This window comes from Leptonychotes weddellii, chromosome X, assembly GCF_054177405.1.
Source record: "Leptonychotes weddellii isolate Sample4059 chromosome X, ASM5417740v2, whole genome shotgun sequence".
NCBI lineage: Eukaryota > Metazoa > Chordata > Mammalia > Carnivora > Phocidae > Leptonychotes > Leptonychotes weddellii.
Window position 1 is genome coordinate 98,344,408 of NC_138385.1, and position 10,885 is coordinate 98,355,292.

Genomic DNA, 10,885 nt, shown 5'->3' on the forward strand with positions numbered 1-10,885 from the left:
GCTAGAATCATGAAGTAGCAAACACGTTCAGGAACCCCATCAAAACACATCACTCCTTCAAAACGCAGCACTCCGCAATGAGGACACAAACTATAATAGAAAGAAGTAGCATGATTTTATTGAAATGTTTTAGTACAGTGTTGGACGATCTTAAAATCCTATATTCTAAATCAATACAAGCACTGCAAATGATACATTCCCGAATCTAGTGGGCATCTAAACAAAGGCAGGTTCTAACAGGAGTATCTGCAAGTTGCTTAATACGCTTTCAGTTGGAGGATGAGCAGCTTTGGTGTATATGTATTTCTGTGCCTTTCCTTTTCAGCTAGATACACGTGAGTCCGGCCCCCATTCAGCAGAGCTGGACAGAAACGAGACATTTGGTGGTTTCGCTTAATGTTTGCACGCAAGCAGCACGGACTCCGCAAGTTCTGGGATTGGGCCGCTCCTGAGGCCACCTTCATCTTCCTTGAACTGAAACTATCACACAGTTGAGGTCCACACTGCCACTGTTGTATGGCTAAGTCTAGTCAAATTAGTTAACATATCAGAACACTTGAAAACAAAAAGTGAGGCTAAAAGAGAGAATCAGTTGTTAAGTCAATAATGATAATGCAAATTTTTATCTGAAGATTATTTTGAAACTAGCTCTTTCAGACTCCATCTTAAGAGGAAATGATACATTTAAATCAACTTTTTTCAGTCATGTCAAGGTGTCTACACTTGTAAGCCGAGGCTGTCCACCTGTGCGTGTTTGTAACTACATTTTCATTGGTCTATGCACTGAAATCCCAAGAAATAGATACCCCTCATTTATCAGAACTAAAAATTACATACATCTAAGTAGGCTCTTTACATTATCTCAAGTCAACTCTTCCTAGATAGAGTCAATCCATATCGCACAGCTGACTCTACCAGGCTACAATACCATTGTCTTTCTCAAAAACCATTTTAAGGAACAGGAAAATGCTAGTCTCTGCAATGACCCAAACGGTACTTTTTAACTTCAGCCTCTGCTGTAGTGAAGTTGGAAACCTTAAAGATTGCGGTTCAAGCTTGTTAACGACTTAAAGATTTGGTTTTGCCACCTGCAAAATTTAGATCAGACAATTTCCCAAGTTTTAAGATTCAGCAGAAGGGAGGGACTGTTACTATTCCCAGGCTCTGTCTACGCAGGCAAATTCTCTTCTTTCGGGGCTGAAGAATTCACTCGGTTATGCACCCGCGTGCATACAGCAAAACTCACAGGGACTCGATGCTTGCCTTCTGCCACAGGCCCGGAGGCACCTCACCGAGGAGGATGCTGTCGAGGGCCGTGTGTGGATAAAGCAAGCTCTGCCTCCACGATCGCTCTTGGGCCACCATTTGAACGTTATCTTCACAAAACAATGAAGGCTTACTTATTTGTACTTTCTCTGTAGGCCTTGCTTACCCACATTCTTCACGTAACGGTTTTAGTTAAAATCATCAGTAGTCTAATAGACTTGCTACTTCTGATTACAAAAGGCAAAAGAATATTAAAACAAAGGACGTAATGTTTAAATATGCATTTGGTGGTACTCACAAAAATTCCCCTTTTTATTATGTCAGAAACAATGAACAGACTAGTAAATCTGAGGGGACTTAGGGAATTCTTTGTTTTGGTGGAAACCCACAACATGAAATTATTGGAAAAAAGGCCAAGTAAAAGCGAGAGCTAACGAGAGGCCATAAAACAAGATGGCGGGACAGGAGGAGCCCAGGATGGCCAGAGCACAGCGTGAGTGGCCCCAGTGACCCTGCAGGGTCTATCTCGACACTTCCTCAATCAGATCTATTGCTGAACATAATTTTGGAATTTTAGAACATGACATTTCAGGTAAGTGATACAGTTATGTGTTTTTCAGAAGTGACAATAAAAAAAAAATCCTGATTGCCTCTGATAGGTCTCATGTTTATCAGAAAGTAAATGTGTCAGTGGCCATCTTAGGCTGCATAAGATTTGGTCAAATTAAGCACAAAAACCACAATGGTTTATTTGAATCCTGGTTACTAAAAAGAAAAAAGTAAAATAAAACCAGATTCAGGGTATTATAAATTTTCTAAGGTTCACTCGGAAGTAAAAGGCTAATTCTGTATACAGGGTTTTACCCAAATGTCCATAGGCATTATCATTATTTACACAGAAGGCTTTAATCTGAAGTCACCTTTGGCAACCTTGAAACACAGAATCTATGAACTTCCGCAGTACAATTCCATACCTGTCAGAACAAGTCAGGATGACGAAACATCTCTCATTAACAACAGTTCACTTACAAAGATCAAATAATCACCACCCTCCCCCCCAAAACTGGAAATAAATGGTCTTGAGCTTGAGAAGGGGGAAACAATGCATCTTGGAGGATACAAAGATCGGATGCTTTTGCATTATCCTAGAATCGCTGAGTCCTAAAACTAAGAAGTCAGGTGAGCGCACACAAGCGAGCAGTCAGAGCAGGCTGGCCCCACACTCCCCGTCCGGGGTCTAGAGTGGCACGTGGCTGAACAGGTAGGACACAGATTCACCATTGTGTGTTCTTCGGATCGCCTCTGCCAAGATCATCGAGATATCAATAACCTGAAGGCCAACAGAAAAGGGGAGAGGACAGTGGGACACAGCTCAGTCGTATTTAATGAAAAACGTAGAAGCCAGAGAGCCCAGAAACGGTTTCTCCAGCACACAGAGACGTGCGAGCACCAGAACCTCCCACACCCCTTTTCTGTCTTCGAATCACAAACACGCATGGGATCGGGGAAGTGAGACTTTCAGTGCGGATACTCAAAGGCTTTTCAGGGTCCCTGTTAGCCAGAGATCTCCTTTTCTTGGGGTGTCTCTGGTTTAATTTTACTCAATCATGACATGGAAGGTCTCTCTTGCTTTCCAAAAACGCTGCGATCACGTCACTCAGGGGTCCACAAACTAGCTTTCCCGTGAAGGGCCCAACAGTAACTGTCCCCGGCTTTGCAGGCCAGACTCAACTCCGTCATTGTAGCCCGAGAACAGCCACAGACAGTAGGTCAACGAATGAGTGTGGCTGTGTGCCAACAAAACCGGCTGGTGGGACACACTGGGCCCGTGGGCCATAGTCTGCGGACTCCCAGCTACTGTGCAAAGCTGTTGTGACCATTTTCAAATGCTCGCCCCCTTGTGCCACATGAACCTCGTCACTGTTGGATGGATTAGAAATCACGAAGCGGGTCACCCGGCTCCACCTTCACGCTTTACTGGTGAGAATGGAGGCTTTTAGCGAGGAAATGACTTGCCAAGGCTCACCGCGACATACAGCCAAAACGGGGACTCGGATCCCTTTGACACAGTTCACGGCAGTGGGTATAACGTGATTATCAGCAATCCTCTAGGGGCCTCCCAAGGCAGGCAGGGCAGGAAGGCGCAAAGCTCTAAAGATCCTTACCACGGCCTGTGGGTTTTTTTCCCTTCCATTCTTAAAATTGTGGTAAAATACGCACAATGTAAAAATCGCCTTCTTCCACACAATTCAGTGGCATTAACTGCATTCTCAATGCTGTGTGGCCATCGCTGTTGCCCATCTCCAAAACGTTTTCATCATCCCAGCCAGCAACTCTGTCCGCGGTAAGCGCCAGCTCCCCACCCCTGCCCCCCAAGGCCCTGGCGACCACCACTCTAGTTTCCGTCTCTCGACTGCACTACTGTGCGCCCCTCAGAGAAGTGGGATCATACAACGTCTGTCCTTCTGTGTCTGGCTGCTTTCGCTTAGCATCGTGTTTTCAAGGTCCTCCACGTTGTCACCTATGTCAGAGGGATATTCGCCCTTGGAAAGGAGTAATATTCCACTGGCTGGACCACACCTTGGTTGTCTACTCACCTGTGGATGGACATTTGGCTGTTTCCACCTTTTGGCTACTGCGAATAGCACTGCTATGGACACGCGTGTGCACGGCTTTTTTACACACCCGTTTTCAAGCCTGGGGGTACACAGCCCGAGGTGGACTTCCTGGGTCACATGGTAGTTCTGTTTAGCTTTAGCCCAGCCTGTTTTTAACTCCTTCTCTAGTGTGGTTTGACTGGCTTACTGTTTCTACCTCTGACCAGCACCGGCCCCAGCCTCTCTCAGACCTGGCGTGAGTCACACCCTTCGTTATGAGAAGCCCCGCGCTCCCCGCCTCGCCCTTGGCAACAGTGACACACAGAGGACTCCGGGCTATTTTTTGGGATTGCACAGAGGTTCCTCGCTACTCGGTTCTGCCTGCCGTGTAGAAGTACCTGAATCTTGGGACAGTGTCTCATCTTGTCCTCTTGCGGAATGGTGTTTGTGACAACAACGGCCTCAAAAGCAGCATTATTGATCCTGGAAATAGCCGGCCCCGAGAAGATCCCGTGCGTCAGGATAGCATAAACTTTGGTGGCTCCGGCTGAGAGCAGCCTATACGAAGAGAAAACAAAAACATGAGGTGTACGCACATATCCTTGAAACACTCTCCCTTTGTGTGAATTAGAAAGCAAAAAGCGTGTTCCATAAAGAAAAACAGAAAACCAATTTCACTCACGTTTATTAGCCTAAAAAAGAATCTTTTAAGGTTTGTATTGGCAAAACTCTTTGTATTCCATGAAATCGGGGATTATCAACCATGGAAGTGGGCCTACTAATTCTTTGCTGAGCAGCATATCCCTGGCCTCTCCACTAGCAACACCCTTCCCCTCCCTCACTTGTGACAACTGAAGACGTCTCCAGATACCGTCGAATGTCTCCCGGGGAGCAAAACAGCCCTCGGTTGAGAACCAAGGGGTTAAACTAATAAAGCCAGACGACCATCATTTTGAGCTATATTCAGTGTAGAACAATTACTGACACAGTTTGCGCTTTTTGTTTCATACTGTCTTTGAATCCCGGTGTGCACCGTCTGTCCTCGGCATGTCTCAACCGGCCACAGCCCAGGTGCTCCGCGGCCACGCCGGGCTGGGTGGCGGCTCCCACTCCCGACAGCCTGGCTCTTCAATCCTTCGGAGGAGCCAGGGGCTGAGGCGGCTCGAGGGAAGGCCGAACAGAAGGAAAAAAAGGCCCAAAGGAGCCCGCAAGATGGTCTCTTTCCTTCTGTGCTCAGTTTTAGGGGGCGCACCTTCTCTGACCCTTTATTTTAAATACACGGAAAGCTCATCCTTGAAAATGAAAACCAGGCCGTAAAGGCCCACAGGGTTTTTTCTAACCAAGAAAAAAAGAAGTGGACCTAGACCATCCTTTGGTCTGAAAGGCCTACCACCAAGCAATCAGCGATAATTAGGAAAAACAGGCCCAATTTTTAAAAGCTGACATTTCTCCTTTCTTAATGAGATGCCCTCACACTTGCCCAAACCGTCCCTCATACTTGTCTGCGGCGTGGCAGATGGTACCACACGTGTCAGCCATGTCGTCCACAAGGATAGCCACGCGGTCCTTCACGTCGCCCACCAGAACCATCCGGTCCACTTCGTTTGCTTTCTTCCTCTCTTTGTGAATCAAGGCAAATTCCACATTCAGCCTGTCTGCAATTGATGTGACCCTGCTCGAAGACACAGACATGTAAAACCCCGTCAACATGAAGAAAAGCTCCTGTCGTTACACAGTTATATTTTAGGAAGGCAGTTAGCCAACCACAATCAAGATAAGGAGGTCATCAGGTCTCACTTGTAAAGCCAGGCCTGGCCTGGGCTGCACAGTAAGCACGTCACGGGGAGAGACGTGCTGACGTGGCCTTGCGTCCGTGGCAGCTGGTGATGAATGCCAGGTGCCTGGACCACTGGATAAAACCACTGAATGAGAAATGGATACACCATCTGTTAATGTTTGTGCGGACTTTTTTTTAAAAATCACAGGCACGTGCCGAATCACCGTACTGTCCATCTGAAACTAGTATTACACTGCATGTTAACTAACTGGAATTTAAATAAAAACTTAAAAAAGCAGCATAAGGAAATAACTGTATGCTTAACAGCATGAAAATACAGTGTATGTGAAAATCAGTAAGAAAAAAAAATCACCGACACAATTTAAATCAAGTTAACGTGGAAGCTATGACTCGCTCAGTTTGTGGTGCAGCCAGTGGGGACAAAAGTCCCGGCTCAAAAATCCATGTAACACAGGGCGTAGGAAAACGGGCTTCACTGCACTGGAGGCCTTGGGACTTGTGAACTGTGAGTGTCTCTACTCATCCATGGCAAATGCTCAAAAGTCACCTACTCAGAAAGGGCTGGGCTGGCAACAGAAAGAGAAGGTGGCAGGCCAGACACTGTCAGTGAGCCCTGGGCATCCGGCTACAACTCTTCTTTTCCACGCACATGAGACTTAATAGGTATATTCCCAACAAATGATGTTGAGACAATGTATCACACAGAAATCTTGAGCAGAAAAAGCTAGAATAAAACATACAGTTTCATTCCCATTTCTTCTAAACATGTGTTTACATTCTTTCCAGGAGAAAAACAATACAAGTTAAATCTGAATTAGTTTCGCCAACTTCCCACACCAGTTTCGTGTTCATACTGACAGTGTCAAGAGTGTTAGGTGAGCATCCTCCTAAGGGTTACTTTTCCTTGAGCGGGCAACCCAATTGAGCTTCAAAGACCACCCAAGAGTGACCTCTGGTGGCAATATTTTTACCTGCAACAATCAAGCTTCAAAGCTTTTACCAAGGCAGTGGGTTCCAATTGGTCAGATACCTATTTTCTTTGATGAGATGACTTTTTTTTTTTTTTTTGCACGGAACAAAGATGCCATTGATGATGTCAACTGCATGTATCACGTGGTACCTGTGTGGTGGTTCTGTCGGTTGGGGAACAGCTTACTCCATAATAGGAAGAAGATAATGATGTGCAGCAGAAACGTTGGGGAAAAGGAAAGGAGTTGGCCATAAAATCGAAAATAGACGGTCCTAAAAAGCTTGACTTTGCTGGCAGAGGGAGCAGGGGTGGTTGAGTGGGACAGCCTTGAAGGGGATCTGAAAAAAATAGCATCTCAGCGCTGGTTAGTCGATTCTGCGTTTTTAAAATCAAGGGTTGGGGCACCTGGGTGGCTCAGTTGGTTAAGCATCTGACTCTTGGTTTCAGCTCAGGTCATGATCTCAGGGTCCTGCTCAGTGGGGAGTCTGCTTGGGATTCTCTTCTGTCTTCCTCTGCCCCTCCCCTCCCTCTCCCCCACCCCCCAAAATAAATAAATCTTAAAAAAAAACAAAAAACAAAAAACAGGGGCACCTGAGTGGCTCAGCCAGTTAAGCGGCTGCCTTTGGCTCAGGTCATGATCCCAGGGCCCTGGGATCGAGCCCTGCATTGGGCTCCCTGCTCGGCGGAGAGCCTGCTTCTCCCTCTCCCTCTGTCTGCCGGTCTGCCTACTTGTGCTCTCTATCTCTGTTAAATAAATAATAAAAATCTTAAAAAAACAAAACAAAACAAAGCAAGGGTTGGCAAGTAGATGGGGGAATTTGGTATATAAGATGGTGTTTCAAATCAAAAGGGAAAAGATGGATTATTTAATAAATAGTTTTGGAACAACTAGATAGCTGGGAGGGAGAAAGGGCTGGATTCTTCTTCACTCTTTATTCCAAACCAACTATCACATGGAAGAAAAACTGGAACATTAAAAAGGAAAAAGGCAATTTGTCTTGAAATATATGAAATCATGGGAGAAGAAAAAGTGAGAGATGGGTGAATCCTTCCTAAACCCAGAAGCCGGAACATGAAGAGATAAATGATGACAGAAGAAATGTTCTAAAAGCCCTGCAGAGCATAAAAATACACAATGAGGAGAAATGGAAAAACTTGGGGAAGTATCTGCACCACACCCACACGAAACAAAGGTGCAACCTCCTGCCTGCAAAGAACTCCTTCCAATCTGGGGCGCCTGGGTGGCTCAGTTGATTAAGCAGCTGCCTTCAGCTCGGGTCATGATGCCGGGGGTCCTGGGATCGAGCCCCGCATCGGGCTCCCTGCTAGGCGGGCATCTGCATCTCCCTCTCCCTGCCGCTCCCCCTGCTTATACTCGGTCAAATAAATAAATCTTTTAAAAAACAAAACAAAACAACAAACCTCCTAATGATCCAAAGGAAAAGGCCTCCAGCCAATCTGACAACAGGCAAAGGCATGACCAGGCCCTCATGGAAAAGACACAGGCCGGAGAGGGTGCCGGACCTTGTCCACAGCAATCAGAATTACCAGGAAAAGATACCGTATCATCACTATCTGGTTTATAAAGTAAAAAAATGTCTGCTCAACTGCTGTGGTCCCAGGCCTGGGTAGAAAGTCACCGGCATTCATACTTGGGATGGTCAACTGGTCTATCTTTTCCAAAACACCCAATGTTGTCCCTCTCCATGCAAACCAAAATGGCTCTCGCCCTAGTACTTGGCAACTGCCCTTCTAGGAATAGATCCTGTTTGCAAATGCACACAAAATGCAGTCGCTGCGAGACCGTGCTTAAGAGTACGCACCACAGTATCTCCAAGTGAGGAACGGGGCAACTTGTGAAAGGAATCAGGATGTATGCATACAATGGAATTAGCACTCAGCTATAAAGAGCAATAAAGCAGATCTGCACAGCTGCGGAATCACTGCTAAGATGGAACGAGGACACGTTTTGAAAATCACAGTGAAGAGGTGTGTGCAGCAGATTACCGTGTGTGTGAACTAAAAAGGGAGACATGTCTGAATAACATAATTCTGATGCTGGGAAGAACGGAGGTCTCTAAAGAGGGAAATGGGGGACATGACCCAATTTGAAGTTCGCAGAACAGGATGTGTATTTTTAGACTATACTGAAAAAACAGGGTTGGGATAGAAAAAGAAAAGGCCACACGAGCTTGCGGAATCTCTTATTCTTTTGGCTTATTAGCTGCCAAAGTAATTTTTCCTGGTTAAAAACAAAGGACCGTGTACTGCATGACCCATCCACTCGAAATGTCCAGAGAGGCAGGAAAGAGATCAGTAGGGGCCAGGGGCTAGGGGGCTGGGGGGGGAGTGGGGAGCGCCTCGCTAGCGGGTACAGGTTTGTTTTGGGGTGATGAGAATGCTCGGGAACTAGAGAGTGGTGCTGGAGGCTCAGCTCTGTGAATACGCAGAAACCCACTAAGCTGTGCAGTGTAAACAGGTGGGCTGTATGTCAATCGTCTCTCACTAAAACGGTTACTAAAAACAAGTTACATCTTATGCTCACCTACCTCCGGCCTGCTCGTTCGTCTCTAAGCTTCTATCGGGCCAGCGGATTCACCATGTCTGAATGCAGATTCCACCGTGTGACTTACTGAAGCTTCCAAGTAAACGACAAGCATTTCCAACGGACAGACAACACTCCGTGTGCTTTGACCTGGAGGCCCTGGGCGAGGGCTTTGCCGCTGCCCGGCTGGTATCTTTGCAACCTAACTTTCTGCTTCTGTCTTCGATGTATTTGTGTCTCTTTCCTGTCAACGGCCACTTCCTGCCGCTGTTAGAGGCCCGGCCCCACCTGTTCATCGCCCTCCCCTGTGCAGGGAACCAACCCGCCAAGACAGCAGCTTAGCGCTCGTCGGGGCCCTTCTAAGAATCAGGACCTCTGCTTCCCTGCGTGGCTTTAATGACAGCTTTCTGGGCTACTCCTGAGATTTTCAGTTCGATTCTAAGCCCCTTAGCCAGGCTACAGGCAGATGAGGGAGCCAAATGAGGCAGCTGCATTTTAAAGAAGTCCCGGAGCCCAACGGTCACTGGACACCCTCATGGCACATTTATCAGCTTCTCTGCTTTTGCACTGGACTGACAGACAAGAGGTCTCTTGTCCCTCTCCCTTCCTGATGGAGACCCCTACACTTGGGCACTAAAGTCCCATGCCACCCTGTCTTCCTTTCCCAGATGGCCGCTGCCCAGGTCTATAAGGTCACGCGGAGTCCGCAAGCCTCAGGCCCACATCGAATCAGTCTTCTATCATCCTCGCCCTGCATTCTGAACTCTCTGTAGTGATTGCTCCTTAATTCCCCAAGTCTGCGGAGCCCTTTAGATTCGCGGCTTAGTACCATTTTCTTAGGCTAGTCAGTGTGCCCGCAACCTGATGCTTTCAGTACCATGTGTCGATTTCTGTCTAACTCAGGAATTTACAGTCCAGTAATTGTTCCGTCACCCCACGGTGCTGGCCGCCTGCCGCCATGTTCTCTGCAGACGCTGGCTCTGGGTGGGCTGTGCCCTCTCGGTGTTCTAACTGGGATCATCAGGCATGAGGCTGTCTTCAGTGGGGAGTGCTTACTCAGCAGTTGGGCTTGTGGAATTCTCCCACTGCAGTCGCTTTTTAGCTTGGGACCAATTTTTGTAGGGATGCCTGCACCACAGGGGGACGCAGAGTTCACCACACATCTGCACATTGCGCAGGCTCTTGGTTTGATTTCTCACGAGTGGCTACTTTGTCCCCCCATCCAAACGGCTGGGTAAAGACTGGCTTCCCCCCTGTGCTGCTGGAGAGAGGTCTAACTTTCATCTCCCTTCTCTCTGGAGACCTCCATGTGGGCAGTTAATACCCAAGCCACCAGCCTCTTCCCAGATCTGATATCCAACCTCCAGGCCACTGAAGCAGGGTTTTCAGCTCTTCATTAGTTCTCGGCCCTGGATATTTCCCTTTTTCTTGGTGCTCTACGAACAGAGATTTCTTTTTGAAAACTCTGTTCTATTTTGGCTTCCACTGTCAGGTGTTTGCAGTAGGAAGGACTAGCTTAGTCAATTGTGTTGTTAATTAAAAGCCTTATTTTCCAATTAGGCTCATTGCTTTTATAATCAGAAAAAAGTTAACTTAAAAAACACCTCGAGGGGGCGCCTGGGTGGCTCAGTTGGTTAAGCGACTGCCTTCGGCTCAGGTCATGATCCTGGAGTCCCTGGATCGAGTCCCGCATCGGGCTCCCTGCTCGG

General features: G+C 47.1%; 1 protein-coding gene across 2 annotated transcripts in view; it reads right to left on the reverse strand.

Annotated features, from left to right (window-relative positions):
* Positions 1-93: 93 nt before the first annotated feature.
* PRPS2 (phosphoribosyl pyrophosphate synthetase 2) overlaps positions 94-10,885 on the reverse strand; it is a 37,258-nt gene continuing 26,466 nt past the window's right edge. The window contains exons 1-4 of one of the 2 annotated variants that reach the window (XM_081809176.1): positions 9,181-9,407; positions 5,362-5,535; positions 4,262-4,421; positions 94-2,596 (exon numbers count right to left, since the gene is read on the reverse strand). In XM_081809176.1, coding sequence (XP_081665302.1) covers positions 2,504-2,596; positions 4,262-4,421; positions 5,362-5,453 — 345 coding nt within the window. In that variant the 5' untranslated portion in view covers positions 5,454-5,535; positions 9,181-9,407 and the 3' untranslated portion in view covers positions 94-2,503. Of the gene's footprint in view, positions 2,597-4,261; positions 4,422-5,361; positions 5,536-9,180; positions 9,408-10,885 lie in introns of those variants that run through there. The other variant, XM_081809175.1, reaches the window with a different exon arrangement.